Below are 17,186 nucleotides of genomic sequence, written 5' to 3'. Positions count from 1 at the left end.
GTGTATGTGTGTATGTGTGTATGTGTGTATGTGTAGCGTTGTTATGCAAATGCGATCATAAAATAGTGAATGCTTATGATGTACATGCTAAGATGAGAAAAGGATGGTTTGGCGATGGTCCGGCACAGCCGACGATCATCCATGGGCTGGTTGAAGAAAAGAGAGAGAGAGAGAGAGAGCGCGGGTGGAGAAGCAATAGAAGGGAGGGAAAAAAAAAAGTAAGAAAATGAAAGAAAAAAAAAAGGGAACCCCTGGACCAACAGAAAGTGGATCTCGCACGACTGACATCAACTCGCTCAACTCTCTTTCCTCGCCGTCGCTCTTCCAGCCTGTCTTTTTTTCCCCTTCCCCGTCCAGTTTCTCACATTCACATCTTTCTCTTCTTTATTTATTCGCTTCGTTTGCTTCTTGTTCTTGTAATACTATTTGTCTTGGGGGTTCTATTCAAGTCTTTCCCTATTTAAACCCGTCCGGTCCTTGCTTGTTCAAAATCGACCGCCGAGGTTCTACTCTTGATCCTCGTTTCGCCCATTCCCGCTCCGCTCGGTATCTTATCCCGTCCTCTTCTCTTCCCCTCCCTCGATCTAATCGATAAAAGTGTGAGACCAGCGACTACTCGATCGTCGAGAATAATCAGCAGAATAGTTGGAGTATACAATCATGGCTCGTGTACGGAGAAGGTCGAGTAACCTGGGGGCGGACATTCGGGGAGACACCACCGCTCCCGCCATGTCCACCATGAACGAAGTCAGCCCCATTGAACCCGAGGCTCCTAAATGGGACAAGGTATGGATCTCTCACGACTAGACGTCGACTCTCGCTGGGGTTCTTCATCCCCCCCGCTCACTCCTCCGCCAGGCCTTGCAGAATCAATCCGCCGATAAACTCTCCAAGCCGCATACGAAGCGCCGCAAGAAGTCCCCGCTCCGTCGCTTCAAGGATGTTTGTCTCAAGCATACTTGGCTTTTGCCTCTCCTCATGCTCATCGTTCTTCTGTCGCTATACGCGATCAACCCGACGGAATCCAATCCCATGCATAGCGCCATCTTTTTGTCTTATCCTCTGCCTCCAAAGGTCCCCGGTGGTCCGATCATGTATGGAAAGGGCCCCAAGGATATTACCTTTGTTTCATTCTACACGATTGTTCTGTCGTTTACTCGAGAATTCCTGATGCAGCGCCTTATTCGGCCTTTCGCTGTATACTGCGGGATCCGAGGCCGGGGCAAGACTGCCCGTTTCATGGAGCAGGTGTACACCGCGATCTACTTTGCCATCTTCGGTCCATTCGGTCTGTACGTCATGAGCCGGTCGGATATCTGGTACTTCAACACTACGGCCATGTTCGAAGGGTTCCCCCACCGGGAGCACGAAGGGTTGTTCAAGGCATTCTATCTGCTTGAGGCTAGTTACTGGGCTCAGCAGGCGATTGTCCTGATGTTGCAGTTGGAGAAGCCGCGCAAGGATTTCAAGGAGCTGGTTGGACACCACATCATCACTCTGGCTTTGATCGGATTGAGTTATCGCTTCCACTTCACCTACATGGGTATCGCTGTCTACATCACGCACGACATCTCTGACTTCTTCCTTGCTGTGAGTGATCCGATTCGAAGTCCACACTTTTTCTGTTCTTTGTGCTGATCGAGTTGCCATGCAGACCTCCAAGACCTTGAACTACCTCGACCACATCATCACTGTCCCTTACTTTGGTATGTTCGTGGGCATGTGGATCTACCTTCGTCATTATCTGAACCTTAAGATCCTCTGGGCTGTGTTGACCGAGTTCCGCACGGTCGGACCTTTTGAGCTGAACTGGGAGACTCAACAGTACAAGTGCTGGATCAGTCAGTACATCACTTTTGCCCTGTTGGCCAGTCTGCAAGCCGTGAACCTCTTCTGGCTTTTCCTGATCCTGCGCATCCTGAAGAACTACATTTTCAACAGCATCAAGAAGGACGAGAGAAGCGAAGACGAAGACTCGGAGGAAGAGGAAGTCCCTGTGCCGGACACGGACACCCATGCGACCCTTGCGACCGGCGTCGAGGGAGCCACGGCGACTGCACGTGGCAAGGAGAACCAGACTCCGCAGGTGCTGGTCAACGGCAAGCCCGTCAACTCCAAGAACTGAACACAGTTTCAGGATCAGGACTGACTCCCTTCCTGAGGAGATCTATGTATCTCCAATCCACCATCCACTACCCACGTGGACTGTATGAATTTTTCATGGGGTTTGTTTATATTGTATGAACGGGAACATTTACGACAGCCTTGTTTGGACCTTGTTCAAGACAGAATTTTAACATCTTTTTTCCCCCAACCATTACGGAGTACTATTATTTATTAACATTTTTTGTCCGGTGCTTATGGTCTAATCGGCATCTTATGTATTCATTTCATCTCTTTTTTTCCCTTTGCCTTTCCATATTAGTCATTCATACGAAAGCATCATGCCCCAGGCTGCAGCATGCCAGGAGCGAGACGGGACAGGGTGGATCTTATAAACTTAACGAGTGTTTTTCATCATCAATCCATGATTGACCGGGGTTCCAGGCCCCCAAATCTGTGTCATGGACATAACATAATAATAGACCATTGTGCTGATTCGTCGAGCAAATCAACCAACATACTCTCTATCTTCCGTAACTAGTATATCACAAGCAACCCTACCATCAATGCACCTAGCCCCTGAACCACAGCGCCCCCTCCCAGAATCTTAACTCCTACATAGCACCGTATCATGCAATACATACGGAGTAACTAACTACCTACCCAACTACATACATATCCATACTACACGATCAGTCAAACATACATACGTACATACAAACATACACACACATAGCTAAGCCACTCCAGCCCAGCCCGACACCCTAAAAGAGTCTCGTGCAGCGCACGTCCCCCCTGCGCCTCCACGATGACATCAAACCAGACTAACTAATTACGTAGTTTACTAACTACCTAGTAACTATCTAGACCAACCAGATAACTTAAGTACGTCAGTCACGTCACAGTCCGTGGAGAGAGAGAGACCTTGCATGTTGGAGCTGAGCCTTGTTTCTATTTTCTCCATGGCTTGTGTGTTCTGTATTTAGTGAGATCTGGCTGGGTCATAGGGGGGTTTTTGGTGAAATGTGGTGGGTGGGGAAGAAATTGAGGCTATGATGTGAGGACGTGGTCTGTTGAATATGCAAATTAGAGTGTTTGTCAAACATGAGAGAGGTGATAGATAGGGAATTGGGGAGGGAGGATGGGGACTGTTGCTGATTATGGGATTCAAGGAAGAGAAGAGGAAGGAAGGAGAGGATGAGTAGGAATAGTACTACTAGAAGTAGTAGTAGTATGTGGTATACTGTCCAAGAGTTAATCAAGGCGCTACTTATAGTAGTTACTATACAGGCAATGGATGCTTTTTTTCCCCCTACAAGTACAATAGAAAAATGTAACAATAGCAACTGTGCTTTTGATTTAACCAATGAATATATCCCATGATATTGTATCCAGGTTGATTGATCAATCATTGCCCAGCAATGACTTGCTGATATCCTGGATGTGAAGAGAAGACCTTTGTTAGATTAGCCAATACAGTGCAGTGATGATATGGTATGGTATGGTATCGAATGCTCTATTCATAAATCGAGGTAGTATGTTCCCATCGTAAACTTCATGAGAAGAGAAGATCGTGAGTCTTGCATATTGTAATCTTCGGAACCTGTCCACTTTACAGGAATGGTTCTGTGTTCTTGAGCACCTGGGCTCATCATGGGGATTGCCCTAGAGCGTACTGCTTTGCAGTGTGATGGGCAGGGTTGGTTCAACGCGAAAGCGGTGTCAGTAATGCTCAGGTTTCTTATGCGGAGTCGGACTGGAACCGGCCGTCCGATAAGAAAGGTGTGCGCATGAAGCATGTCCTGCATGTCAGAGGTCGCTGGTACAATTGCGCATCTGGAAAAGATTGCTTGTAATCCAGCAATCAGTGAGAGGATGAGAGTGAGGGCAAAACTTGGAATGCCATCATGTCCCCATCCACTTCCAGAGCAAACGCATTAACTGTTTCTGGTGGATTGGTTTCCCAATATGATCGCTCATTCCCTGCTTCGTATAATCCTCTATATCTCCCGGCATGACGTTCCCCGTAAGCGCAATGATAGGCATCTCTAGTCCCATTTGCCGGATCTGTCGTGTCGCCTGTACGCCATCCAGCACCGGCATGCCGATGTCCATAAGAATTGTATTGTAGGATAAAGGCTGCTGCTTCACCAGTCGAACCGCCTCTGCCCCATCCCATGCAGTATCAATCCGCGCGAAGCCCATGTTCTGGAGAAGCTTGAGCATCATCATCTGGTTAACCAGGTTGTCCTCAACTAGGAGAACGTGTTTGTGAGGAGCGATGTCGTGGATATTTCGTTCAATGTCACCGACGTCTTCAACGGGTGTCCCTGTCCCAGTCGTTCTAGCGGGCGGCGTCACACGCACCCGATGCATCTTGGCTGTGACCCAGAAGACACTGCCATGTCTCTCAGGATTAGGTCGGTATCCGACACTCCCGTCCATGAGTTCGGCCAAGCTTTTGCAGATCGATAAGCCAAGACCCGTGCCTTGGTATCTCTTCGAACCAGTCTCGGCGAACCGTGTGAACGGTGTGAACAATGAGCCAAGAGCATCTTCGGGAACGCCAACTCCCGTGTCGGCAACCTCGGTCCGGATGTAATATACACTAGGATCCTCCGCATCTTCCGAGAAGGTGGTGTTGATCTTGACGTAGCCCTCCTCGGTGAACTTGACTGCATTGCCGACAAGATTCTGAAGGACCTGACGGTACCGCAACGGATCACCCTCGACCTGGGATGGGAAGTTGGATGAGATAGAGCTAGTCAGTTGGACACCGGTTTTCAGAGCGCCCTTGCAGTTGCGCACGACCGCGTTGGTAATACTGTCGACACTGAAAGTATCAGGATGCAGAGTAAAAGACCCGGATGACAATTTAGAATAGTCGAGGACGTCATTGATGACTTGGAGCAAAACATTGGTCGAATCTTCGATGATAGAGGAGTATTCGCGCTGCTGTTCGTTCAAGTCCGTGGCCAGCAGTGATGTAAGGGCTAAGAGCATGCCGTTCATTGGCGTGCGAATCTCATGGCTCATGTTGGCCAAGAAGTCTGTCTTCAATCTCGATGATTCTTCAAAGGCTGCGATCATGCGGGTTTCGGCAGCATTGCGTTCCGTTAAATCGCGAGTGACCTTGGTGAAGCCAATATGGCGACCCAGGGCGTACATGGGAGTGATCAGCACGTTGGCCCAGAACCGCGAACCGTCCTTGCGGTACCGCCAGCCTTCGTCCTCCACTTTGCCCTCCCGGAGACATACCTCCAATTCTTTGCCGGGCTTATCCGCCATGCGATCTTCTAGGCTATAGAAGGTGGAAAAGTGACGTCCGATGATCTCCTTGGCCGAGTACCCTTTCAGCAGGGCTGCGCCCGTGTTCCAAGTTACAATATGACCATGTGTGTCGAGCATGAAGATGGCATAGTCCTTGACCGTGTCCAGTAGGACTTTGTAAGTCTCATTGGAGTAAGACTCGTGGGGCTTGGACACCGATGTAGCCTGACGCTTGGTGATATCAAGTGCCTCCAGGACAATGTATAACAGGTTAGAGTTTTCAAAGATGGGGGTGATGCGAAGAGTATAGCAAGTGCTAGCGTCATCTATACAGATTTTGTCAATCGACTGGACGTCCTGCGTCGTGATGGCGGCGCGCAATGCGCCAAAAAGGATAGCAACATCTAGAGCCGGCAGGATGCGTGGACAGATGTCACAGATGAACCGGCCAAGCAACAGCGCCCTTGACAGCCCGGCAAATGCCACGTGGGAATCCGATACCTCCACGACATGTAACGAAGGATCAAGAATGACGCTGGGAGTGGGGGTATAGCGATATATTCGACCTAGAGCCGCTGGAGGTTGCTGCGCATCGGTATCGGGCATCTTCTTTTGACGGTGATGCGGCTTGTCATGATCGTGAGATTGTTTCGACTCGACCTTGAGCTTTAGATGATTCACCTCGTCATCATCCTCATCATCCGGTGGTGTGGTTACCATAGAGAAGTTGAGAGGTTGCGCTTGGGTCTTATTCTCGATATCGAGATGGAACAGGCGTTTGTTGAGATCCATGGCCCCCACATTTGGCAATAAGAATCGTTGCCTCACGCGATCTTTAGATGGCGGGGACAGGGATCTTGCAACATCAGAGCCGGTCCGGCGGGAATAGGGCATGGAGTTTTTTAGAAAGGAAATAGAGGGGAGAGGAGGAGAAGAAGGGGGGGAGGAAGGTAGAGAGAGAAAGGATGTAAGGGAAATATTAAGGAAGAGTGATGATGATATCCGGAAGGGGTAAAGGTAAAGGTGTAAAGGGACGGATAGAAAGAGAATGGAATAGACGTTGACAATACTGGGATGGGATGGGATGGGATGGGATGGGGTATGGTTTTTTGGTGGCTTTTTGGTGTGAGAGGAAGGCAGAGAGGATGCGGTGGTGGTTTTACTTACTCTTAGTTACTTACTGTATGGATGATGGTGTCAGATGGGCAATGAGGCCCACCGGGATGGGACGAGGCGCACCATCGACGTCAACAGGGAGGGAGCAGAGGATGGGATGGACCAACCAGTGGACGGAAGGTTGGGCCGGTTGTCGCGGGGGAAAGGCAACTTGGGCTCTCACTGGCCACCGCGATCAGCCGCCAGCCCGTGGATCCTTTTAGCAGCAGCAAAAAGAGGAGCCAGCAATGATGAAGATGAATGGGAGAGGCTGACTTGAAACTGTAAATCAGAATAGAGAAATCAAAAACAAGCTGGGAAAATGCCTGCCGTCTTGTCTCCTCCCCTTGTGCCTTTCCCGGGGGATGCGCCTCAATTCTCCTCCGTACTCCTCCTTTTTGGTCTCCATCCGCGTTGGGTTTGAATACGCCCTCCGCCATCTTCGGTAGAGAGACACACAGAAAGAGAGACAATCAAGTCCAGAAGGTTTAAACAGGAAGAAAAATTCTGCACTCGTTCAGATTCCGGTTTCAGGGTCTGGAATGCCTGGGTCTTTGACCAAGGCAGCGCCCGCTCTTAGCTCTTTTTTTTATTTTATTTTATTTTTATTTTATTCTATTTTTTTCCCCACTAGGCGCTCCCATTGTTGGTGTACTTTTGTTTCTCTTTTTCTGATTTTCTTTTTGGTGCTGACCTCATACCATCTGCCGGAGTTTGATTATGGAGATGGCAGATGTTTTGGGAAGCGGGAAGGAACCTGCGAGAATCTCAGTCCGCAGCAGACCGCTAGACTAAACTACTTTGTACATACGACTAGTCCAAGACTTCCGGCTGGAAACATATTTCCCTTGCAGTGTGTGGCGTCTGGCAAATAAAGATAGGAAAAAAAGAGAGTACATAGTCATGTCATCGGTCGGAAGATTGGAATAATTACTTTGTCTGTATCTTCTGGAGAAGTCTTGGTGGATAAACGTCTTAGTTACCTATCTATGGATACCCTAGTCGGCAAAGAATCGTGCAGAACTTTCATAATAGAAGAGCTTATGAAATAAGCAATCTCTTCCAATCGCACTAGTCCAGTGATCATGCAACCCAGTCGGCGCCTTTTTTTAATCTATCCCACACTCGCCTACACTCCCCTGCCTTGGGTTCAGGTTCAGTGTGGCTGCTGCACCGTATCGGGATCAGCGACCGGGAAGATCCGCTGATAGAAAAGTAGAAGAAAAAAAAAGGGCAGAAAAGTACCTACTTACAAAGTAGTTTGCCTGGCAAGAATACAGAGGTCGATGCATGCATACATGCATGCATGCATGGCACACACACACACAGGACGTGGAATTATGTCCGGAGGTTGACCTCCAATCCTGGATAGGTCGCCATAGCAGGTTTCATCAGGCTTATCGTCCCCTAGCCTGGATATTGTTCCAAGGGATTGGTAGAACTTGCAATCCCCGGCCAAATCCCGCTGACATTATAGTATGGTACGTTGTAACTAGTAACTTAGTTATGCTATTATTGTCCTACCCTGGCGACGAATGCTTTGTGGATTGTAATCCGGAGGTGACACATGACCGACCCGGTTCTCCCTCCATCTGGATCTTCGATCGGGCTTCATGAGCTCAACAACGCACACTAACCAACATTAATAGTTGGATGTCATCATGTGTACATTGCATTGTAGGCAGTTGCCAAATTGTCAAAGTACCCTGATGTCATTCTATTCTTATAAACCTTCGGTATCTGTCAGAAATCTCCCATTGCGCCCGGTGGCAACAACATAGCAGTAAGAAACCGAAACCTCCGAAGGTATTATTTCTATACAGTACGTACACAGTACATGACTACCGGATGGCTACTGCCTGGAATCCAGACTCCACAAAATGTTCACTTAGACCATTCGAAAAGTCGTCCGGAACCGTCAATTTCCAGGAAATGGGAGCACGTTAGCACCGACTGCTCCAGTTGAAGGGAGGGTGAACAGTGTCAGTGTCAGTGTCGCATGGACGAACCTCGGACCGAGAGACATCCGTCTAAAGAAAGGCCTTCGGTTTTCCGGTTTGCCCAGTCTTGACTACTCGACATTGCACACGAGAGTAGTTTAAGGTAGTACAGTGCCACGACCAGACAGACATTGAGTTTGTCGTGTCTTGCATGAGACAAGCGCTTTATATATGCCTAATTATTGCCGATTCTCAACTGTAGCCGATGGTGGCGCAGAAATCAGCCAGGACCACCAGGTGCACATCCACAATGATGAACAAATCTGACAATGGCGTTCATGCAAGCTCCATGGCCATCACACCGGATCATTCCCTATCCTAGAGTAGAATAGAGATAAAGTATGAGCGGCCATCTGTCCCATCTCATAGGACCCAAGATTCGGGTGGCACTGGATAACCGCAATAGTTGGTGGAGAGGGAGTGGAGCCGGGGTGGCCGAATTCTTTGTGATTGTGCGATTGCCATCCTGGACGCCTGGAACCAGCCATGATGGGCTTCGAGGCACCAAACAGACTTTTTCCCCTTTCTTTTTTGGCGGCGCGAGGGTACGTCAGTGCCTAGTGGGAAAGCCTGTCCTCTCACCATCCCCTCGCTCGCCCCAGAAGAACTCCAGCAGGGGAGTTTATCCCAACTTCATCCTCATCTTCTTTAGCCTCTTAGCTTCAAGGCGTCCTAAATACCCAGGAGAACCATCTAAACCGCTTTATCTCCAGAATTACCATTTCAGGCAAGCTAAGGTGCCTGTTAGTGTCGGCCCAGGCCGATGACAAGCTTGGTGGTCGTTGGTTGATTGCAGCGGCGCACTCCACCGTCTTCGCGGCCGATGCTCTCCGGACCAGCCAGAGCCCCTATCTGCTGATTATCCAACGCATCATCCGAGCCGGTCTCGCCGGGGTGCTGTTCCATCCCAGCTTCTAGACGCTTAGCTTGTCTCTCCCACCACTGCAGCTTGATTAATTCGGGCTTCTTCTACTGAGGAGAAGGAGGGGATGATGGGGCTGCAGGACACGATGACCGATGAGAAGAAGTCATCGACGATCCAGGTGGGCTAGACCCATATTTCCTTGTCGTTCTACATACTATACATTGTCTACTATCTACATCTTCACTCTTGATCCTTGATCGCAACTGGTTTCATTTCAAATTGGCCCGACTGCTTGTCATCTTTCCCCGGAATCCCCTCACGTGGGCGCCTCCCCCCCAATCTATATCGTCCAATTCACCACCCCCCCACCTGCATCGTGCATTTACTTTTACGTGAGACATCAACAGATCTGACACATCCACCATCTACCGTTATTGGTTCTCATCTCTCTCCCGGAAATTGAAATGCTGACGATCGTCTTCGTGCCTTGTCTAGGAGCCGTCGTTGAATGGGATTAGCGATGCCTCCAGCATCCTTAGCGACTCTCGCGCTCAGGACATTCTCCCCTATGAAGCTGACGATTCTCCTTTTCCCGAAGTGCGCGCGGTCGTCAAGCCGGTTGACGACCGGCAGCTGCCGGTTAATACCGTTCGCATGTGGGTGATTGGTATGGTCTTTACAATTGTATGTTGTCTCCCTCCGACCGCGATGCTGCAAACCATCGAAAGAGGAAATCGCTTATTGTTCCTAGGTCGGAAGTGGCTTGAACCAATTCTTTAGTCTGAGACAACCCAGTGTGACTATCAGTGCTCTCGTCGCTCAGCTCCTAGCATTTCCGGTCGGATGTGCGTGGGCGCAATGGGTGCCCTTGGGCTGGTTCAACCCGGACCACCATTTCAACATCAAAGAGCACACTCTGATCACAATTATGTCCAATGTCTCTTTCGGGTCGGCAGCTGCCACTCAAGTGATCGAAGCTATGGTTAAGTTTTACGATATGCCTTCCCATGGAGGCTTTGAGATCTTGTTGATGATCACTACGCAACTATTTGGGTTTGGTCTGGCGGGGATGGCCGCACGCTGGCTCGTGGGTCCGGCCACTATGATCTGGCCGCAAGTGCTGTCGAACGCTGCTTTGCTTTCGACCCTGCACTCGCGCCAAAATCTGATGGCAGATGGCTGGGTAATCAGCAGGCTTCGGTTCTTTATGATTGTATTTGTCGCTGGGGCAATCTGGTATTTCGCTCCGGGCTACCTTTTCACAGCCCTAAGTACATTCAGTTTCATCTGCTGGATCGTGCCAGACAATGTGGTGGTCAACCAGCTCTTTGGCCAAAAGACAGGGCTGGGCATGTCCTTGTTGACCTTCGACTGGGCCCAAGTTGTCTACGCCAACCAAAGCCCCCTGTTAGTGCCATTTTGGGCAGGTCTCAACGTCATCGGTTCGTTTGTGCTCTTTTACTGGATCATCTGCCCGATCATCTATTATACCAACACATGGTATTCGGCCTACCTTCCTTTACTAAACCCAGATACGTTCGACAATACGGGCAAGCCGTATAATACCAGTCGCGTAATGAACGCAGACGGAACATTCAATGTGGAGGCGTACCGCAACTATTCGCCCATGTTTCTCCCGGCCGGGTATGCCATGACGTATGGCGTGGCCTTTGCGAATTTGACGGGCATCTTCGTCCATGTCGCATTGTATCACGGGAAAGATCTGGTTGAGCAATGGAAGGGTAGAAACGCGAAAGATGTTCACGCCCGGATCATGGACAGCTATGAGAGTGTGCCGTGGTGGTGGTTTGGCGGCATCACAGTCGTAATGTTTGCGCTGAGCATAGTGGCCAACGAGGTCTGGCATACGGATCTCCCGGCGTGGGCGGTCTTTCTGGCATATTTGCTGCCCATCATCTACATCATCCCCGTTGGTATCATCAAAGCTATCACCAATATTTCCAGCAACCAACTCAATTTGATTACCGAATTTATTGGTGGCTATGCTTTCCTTGGGCGGCCAGTTGCAAACATGGCGTTCAAGTTCTATGGCTATGCCGGTGTGTCGCAGGGTCTCGAGTAAGTGTCCGCCTGGTCTGCACCTGTGATGGGTAGGAGCTGATCGATGTCTAGATTTGTGGCCGACATGAAACTGGCGCACTATCTCCACATCGCGCCGCGAACGCTCTTTGTCGCGCAGGGCATGGCCACATTGGTCGGTGCCGTTGTGCAGTGCGGTGTGACTGTTTTTATGATCACTCGGATTCGCGGGGTGTGCACCCCTGAAGCCGAGGGAGGCTTTACCTGCCCCCATGGCCAGGTAACTTACTCGTCATCATTAATCTGGGGTAAGTGTCGGCCCGCCCACTAAACTTCGTGGCTTTCCGTTAAACTTTTGTCTAGGTGTTCTCGGTCCCAATCGAAACTTCAGTCCTGGCCAAATGTACGGGAATCTCCTTTGGTTCTTCCTCGTAGGACCCGTCGTCGTGTTGGTTACATGGCTACTGGGCCGACGATGGAAGAGGGTCAATTATCTTTCTTGGCCCGTTGCATTCGGTGCCATGAGCCTCGTCCCTCCTGCAACGGGAATTAACTTTTCGTCCTGGTGGTTGGTCAATGTGATTTTCAATGGGGTCATCAAACGGCGCAAGCCCGCCTGGTGGTCGAAATATAGTAGGTTGTCCTTGATCAGTCTTACTCGCGGCCAGTTGCTAATGGAGACGCTGTAGACTATGTGCTTTCTGCCGCACTCGACTCCGGGGTCGCCGTGTCAACCGTCATCATCTTCTTCTGCATTATATTACCAGCCGGACCATTGAAGTGGTGGGGCAACACAGTGTATCGGAATACAGCTGATGCACACGGTGTGCCATATAACCGACTTCCAGAGTCGGGGTATTTTGGACCTGCAAAAGGGACCTGGCAATAACGCACAGGGGCTTGGGGTGTTTTGGTTGATTTCAATAATGAGATAATTTCGGTCGGTATATAGTATGTCATATATGAATCTATAATTAATGTATAGTCTTCTTTTTAAATCGCTTTCGTGATAGTAAAAAATAGTGTGCGAGTTTCTCAGCGTAGGAACTGTAGATAGGTAAGGGGAGGATGGGTGAACTAGCGTTTAGCCCCGAGCCTTGGGTTGCCTCTCCCTGTCCTTCGTGTAAAGAACCATAACCAGGGAAACCTTGAGTGGAGGGAGTTAAGGTTCAGGGATCGGGGGGTTCAGGCGGCGGTGTAGATATCCTACCAAGCAAACTGTGACTGCAACTGCCCGCATTGCAGTTGGACTGTTGTGCACCCATCGGAGTTTGGAGGAAGAGAGAGAGAGCGAGATAGAGAGAGTGGCTCACTGGCAGAATTTGATCGACCATCTGAGGCTGAGGGGATCAGACTAATAAACCTTTTTTCCTTTTCCCACCCACCATCTCTCATCACCTCCCCCCAGGGAGAGAAAGCGAGAGAACCGACAGACGCTAAGACAGACAGACACTAAGACCTCCCTTGGGTGGACACGCCCCTCTCGCCCCGGCCGCTCCTAAAGACGAGCTACGGCTGCAACTCCATGGAAGTTCGCCCAGTTCTTCCCATCAATTAATCCATCCATCCTCCTCCGACCACTTCCCCCACTCAATAATTCCTCCCCCCGGTATGGCCTGCGGTTCGAGCCGCCTTCCCTGGCCTCTTTCTCCGTCCCTTCCACCACCATGACCAACCGTGACCCCGAATTTCGGCATCAGCTGGGCAAATTCCGACTCGATCCCCTACCGATTCCCTCTCATCCTGCATCTCTGCCTCCTCCGCCGCGTCCTGCTCACCCCAGTTCCGTCCCTTCTCCGCAGTCGCTGCCGCCGCCCTCCGTGCCGCTTCAGCAGCAACAGCCACTCCCAACAGCACCACCGTCGCTCCAACAGTCTCAGCAGCAGCCTCAACCACCCCCTGCCTCATCGCGATCCTCCCCATCACATACCCCTCACCCTCGCAGTAAACGAGTATCCACAGCGTGCGATTTCTGTCGGAAACGGAAAAAGAAATGTGACTTTCGATACCCCAACTGCTCCGCGTGTACTCGCGCCGGTGTCCGCTGTACCATCCCTCCGCCGGGTCCCCAGGTCGCCGCGGCGTCTGTTCCTCGCGATCAGTTAGAAAATCTACAAAACCGGGTGAAATGGCTGGAGGATCTTTTGCGCCGCAAGACAGGCATCTCTGTTGGCGACCGGCCCACGGGGACTGCGCTGGATGGCGAGGGCGATCCGGACTGGTGGTACCAGGTCCCAGCCTTGCTGATGACTCGCGGGAGTTCAACACATTCAACCCCCACGACGACTGCAACCGCGCTGTCCAGCAGCCCTGCTCCTAGTTCCACCGCGGTAGGTACCGAGCTGCCTAACGTAGGCGAATTGTTTCGCGACCAGTTGGAGCATCGACGACCCTCCATCGCGCGTCCGGTAGCATCCGCTCCGCGCGTGATCCGGCTCGCCTCGCTGCCAGAGGCGAAATCAGTGGCATTGCGATACTTTGATAGTTTGGGGTACCAATATCCTTTTCTCCATCGCGAGGAGTTCATGGCCCATCTCGATCGCATCTATGCGGGAGAGGTCCCCGCACCGGAGGTTCATCACTCGTATCACATCACCATCGCCACGGCCTTGTTGATCGGATCTGCCGACGAGTCACAGGCCGCCGAGTTCTATCATGTTAGCAATGAGACAATGACCTTGGCTTTGCAGAATGAAGATCTGGCTGCTGTTCGAGCCCTTTTGAGCGTCGCTGTGTATACAATGTTTGCGACCACGGGCCCCAGCGTATGGCACATCCTCGGGACTACTTTGCGTCTCGCCACCAGTCTCGGTCTGCATAAAGCCCGTCCAACGGGGAACGTGATAGAAGAGGAGATGGCCAAGCGGGCGTTCTGGAGTCTCTACAACCTCGATCGACTGATCGCAAGCACTCTTGGAAGGCCACTTGGAATTGCAGACGAGGATATTTCAATAGGCTTGCCGCGGGAATTCAATGACAACTGGACAGAGACACCCGGAGCTAGTGCCATGACCATTCCATTGCAGGTGGTGCGCCTGCGCCGGATATTCTCGCGCATCTACCGCTACTGTAAGTCTCTTCTAATTTGTCACCGGTGCTCACTGAGGTCTAGTCCCACTGACCGTGACAGTATTCAACAACCAACCGCCACCTCCTCCAACAGAGGTTGCCATCACGCTCAGTCATTTTCGCCAGGAACTAGACGACTGGCGACAGGAAGCACCGGTGTATGCGCCCGCGCTTCTGTATTCGACTAGCTACTACGACTATCTATACGCAACGACACTGCTCCTCATGTACCGGCCTAGTCCGCGTAATCCGACGCCTGATGCAACGAGCATCGTGAGCTGTGGCAATGCCAGCATTCAGGTCATTCGGTCCTACTGGGACAGCTATTCGCAGGGCAAGCTCAAGTGGATCTGGTTGACCCTCAGCCAGGTTTACTTTGCCGGCATCACAATCCTGTGGTGTCTTAACCATAATCTCCAGTCTGTCCGTGAAGGCCGTGGTGCTGCGTGGAAGCCCGAGGATCAGAGCATGCGACGGGCCATCCAGGCAGTAGTTGTTCTGCTGGAGGAATTTGGCAAGAGACGTCCGGGAGTGGACCGACTGGCGGAGACGTTCCGGAACCAGAGCACGATGATCTTCAGCCATCTGGCATACCAGCAGGAGCAGGAGCAGCAGCAGCAGCAGCTTCAGCAGCAACAACAACAACAACAACAGCCACAACCACTCCCGCCTCCACCGCAGCCACAGCCACCAATACCACACCATCAAACGCTCTTGGAACAGCAGCCGCAGCAACAACCACAACAGCAGCAGCAGCAACAGCAGCAGCAACACATTTTGGTAGCACCGCCGGTGCCCCTAGCGCCGGTGCTGGATGACGTTCTCCTGGTCAATGGATCGGGGAACGTGCCCATGATTGATCCACAACTGGCGGAGCAATTATTCTATTCCTATGACTGGTTTCAGGAGGAGATGGCGACATACTATACCCTTTAATTGGATTATATTAGAACAAGTTTGGAATAATCCTCTGTCTTTTGAGCTTACGGCTGTTGTGTAGTAATTCTGGAAGAGGCGCCTTGCTACCCCGCTGTAGATAAAACCCCCAACAACGCTTATCTTCTGTCAACCCCTCCACAACATCATTATCATTCATCAATCCTCCCAACTATCACTGCAACCACTCCCATCATGGCTTCTGAACCATCCAAAGCTCAAGCCTTCCATGGCACTTTCATTCACACCCTGAGCTCCAAGCAACTTGAGATCCTCACCGAGACTTTCATCCTCCTCTCACCCACTGGAACCATCCAAGCCATCCGCCCATCAACTCCTGCGGCTTCTATCCCAAATCTCCTTGCGGAATACCATTACTCTGCATCCACCTGCACGGTGACCATTCTACAACCTACTGAGTTCTTCATCCCCGGCTTCATTGACACGCACACTCATGCGCCCCAATGGGCCCAGCGCGGCACGGGGCGGGGAATCGACCTACTTACCTGGCTGGAGACCATCACCTTCCGCCACGAAGCCAGACTCGCCGATCTGGAGTACGCCAAGTCGCTATATACTTCCTGTGTCCGCGGCGGGCTCAAACAAGGAATGACTACCGCCTGCTATTACGGTTCCCGTCATGCACCGGCATCGGTCATCCTCGCCGAAACCTGCCTCAGCCTAGGCCAGCGCGCGCTGATCGGAAAGTGCAATATGACTCGTCACGCCCCGGACTGGTATCGAGACGCATCGGTGGAAGAGTCCCTCCGCGAAACGGAAGACTTCATTGCTCGGGTTCGGGAACTTGATCCAACACATGGACTAGTGACCCCGGTGATTACACCGCGGTTCGCGATATGCTGTGAGGAAGAACTACTGGCTGGGCTTGGGACTGTCGCAGCCCGGAATCGCGACTTGCCCATCCAAACCCATTTCAATGAGTCGCAGGGAGAGGTGAATTTCACCAGGCAACTGTTCCCTGATGATAAGAGTGAAACGGAACTCTATGAGCGGCTTGGACTCCTAAATGACCGGAGCATTCTTGCTCACTCGATCTACCTTTCGGATGCGGAGATTGAACGTATGGCGGAGCTGCAGTGTGGGATCGCTCACTGCCCTATTCCCAATGTCACAATGGATGAGTTCATGGTTGCGCCCGTGCGGGAGTATCTCCGTCGGGATATTAAAGTCGGACTAGGTACCGACTGTGGGGGAGGCTATTCAAGCTCCATGCTTGAAGTGATGAAGGCTGCCTTTGTGGTGTCGACGGCACGGTGCACGATGACGCAAGGACAAGATCAGCCTTTGAGTCTTACGGAGGGGTTTTATATGGCTACTTTGGGCGGAGCGCGGGTATGCCAACTGCAGGAAAAAGTCGGGAATTTCATGGTGGGCAAGGAGTTCGATGCACTGCTTATTCGGACACAGGAGGAGGGCGTAATGGCGCCAGTAGTGGAGGAAGACGGAGTGCCGACGGTGTTTGAAAAGTTCTTGATGACGGGGGATGACCGCAATATTGGACGAGTGTTTGTGAAGGGACGGGAGGTGCATACTGCGCGTTGAAATGATTGCCATGTATTTGACTGCTATATTTATCGATATCTGGAAAGGCATTGCGCGTACAATCTCATTGTGAATGGTTCGTTCCTTATAAACGAGTAGAGAGATTCGGGTGGAGACGGGGATGATCCACACCTCAGGCACCGGTAAGGCTGAGCCCGTTTCCGGTTTTGTTTCACAGCCTCGTC

At 51.2% G+C, this 17,186-nt stretch overlaps 7 protein-coding genes across 7 annotated transcripts in view; 6 read left to right on the top strand and 1 right to left on the bottom strand.

Moving 5' to 3' along the window:
* BDQ94DRAFT_138294 (uncharacterized protein) overlaps nt 1-35 on the top strand; it is a gene marked incomplete at its 5' end in the record, with an annotated part of 607 nt that extends 572 nt beyond the window's left edge. Inside the window, one exon of the mRNA XM_026765220.1 lies at nt 1-35. This exon is cut by the window's left edge and continues 572 nt beyond it.
* A 253-nt stretch (nt 36-288) lies between these two features.
* BDQ94DRAFT_138292 (TLC domain-containing protein) lies at nt 289-2,771 on the top strand. The gene is made up of 4 exons (XM_026765219.1): nt 289-546; nt 599-786; nt 859-1,590; nt 1,655-2,771. Exons 2-4 carry the CDS (start codon nt 661-663, stop codon nt 2,123-2,125), a joined length of 1,329 nt encoding a protein of 442 aa, XP_026629700.1. The 5' UTR covers nt 289-546; nt 599-660; the 3' UTR covers nt 2,126-2,771.
* Nucleotides 2,772-3,313: 542 nt separating this feature from the next.
* BDQ94DRAFT_138290 (two-component system protein A) lies at nt 3,314-6,518 on the bottom strand. The gene has a single exon (XM_026765218.1). The coding sequence runs from the start codon at nt 6,265-6,267 to the stop codon at nt 4,009-4,011; it is 2,259 nt and encodes a 752-aa protein (XP_026629699.1). The 5' UTR covers nt 6,268-6,518; the 3' UTR covers nt 3,314-4,008.
* Nucleotides 6,519-6,553: 35 nt separating this feature from the next.
* On the top strand, nt 6,554-6,789 carry BDQ94DRAFT_138289 (uncharacterized protein). Its single transcript, XM_026765217.1, has one exon. It carries the CDS (start codon nt 6,558-6,560, stop codon nt 6,750-6,752), a length of 195 nt encoding a protein of 64 aa, XP_026629698.1. The 5' UTR covers nt 6,554-6,557; the 3' UTR covers nt 6,753-6,789.
* A 276-nt stretch (nt 6,790-7,065) lies between these two features.
* BDQ94DRAFT_138288 (uncharacterized protein) lies at nt 7,066-7,591 on the top strand. The gene has a single exon (XM_026765216.1). The coding sequence runs from the start codon at nt 7,071-7,073 to the stop codon at nt 7,401-7,403; it is 333 nt and encodes a 110-aa protein (XP_026629697.1). The 5' UTR covers nt 7,066-7,070; the 3' UTR covers nt 7,404-7,591.
* Nucleotides 7,592-9,162: 1,571 nt separating this feature from the next.
* optF (small oligopeptide transporter, OPT family) lies at nt 9,163-12,418 on the top strand. The gene is made up of 6 exons (XM_026765215.1): nt 9,163-9,571; nt 9,889-10,077; nt 10,145-11,472; nt 11,527-11,741; nt 11,797-12,066; nt 12,123-12,418. Exons 1-6 carry the CDS (start codon nt 9,518-9,520, stop codon nt 12,320-12,322), a joined length of 2,256 nt encoding a protein of 751 aa, XP_026629696.1. The 5' UTR covers nt 9,163-9,517; the 3' UTR covers nt 12,323-12,418.
* Nucleotides 12,419-13,100: 682 nt separating this feature from the next.
* Nucleotides 13,101-17,001, top strand: BDQ94DRAFT_157559 (uncharacterized protein; the record flags this gene model as incomplete). The annotated part of the gene is made up of 3 exons (XM_026768759.1): nt 13,101-14,502; nt 14,564-15,348; nt 15,517-17,001. The coding sequence occupies 3 exons, from the start codon at nt 13,101-13,103 to the stop codon at nt 16,999-17,001; spliced, it is 3,672 nt and encodes a 1,223-aa protein (XP_026629695.1).
* Between the last annotated feature and the right edge of the window lie 185 nt (nt 17,002-17,186).

This window comes from Aspergillus welwitschiae, assembly GCF_003344945.1.
Source record: "Aspergillus welwitschiae strain CBS 139.54b unplaced genomic scaffold BDQ94scaffold_6, whole genome shotgun sequence".
Classification (NCBI taxonomy): domain Eukaryota; kingdom Fungi; phylum Ascomycota; class Eurotiomycetes; order Eurotiales; family Aspergillaceae; genus Aspergillus; species Aspergillus welwitschiae.
The sequence above is the reverse complement of the archived record's forward strand: the minus strand, read 5'-3'. Positions and strand labels throughout refer to the sequence as shown.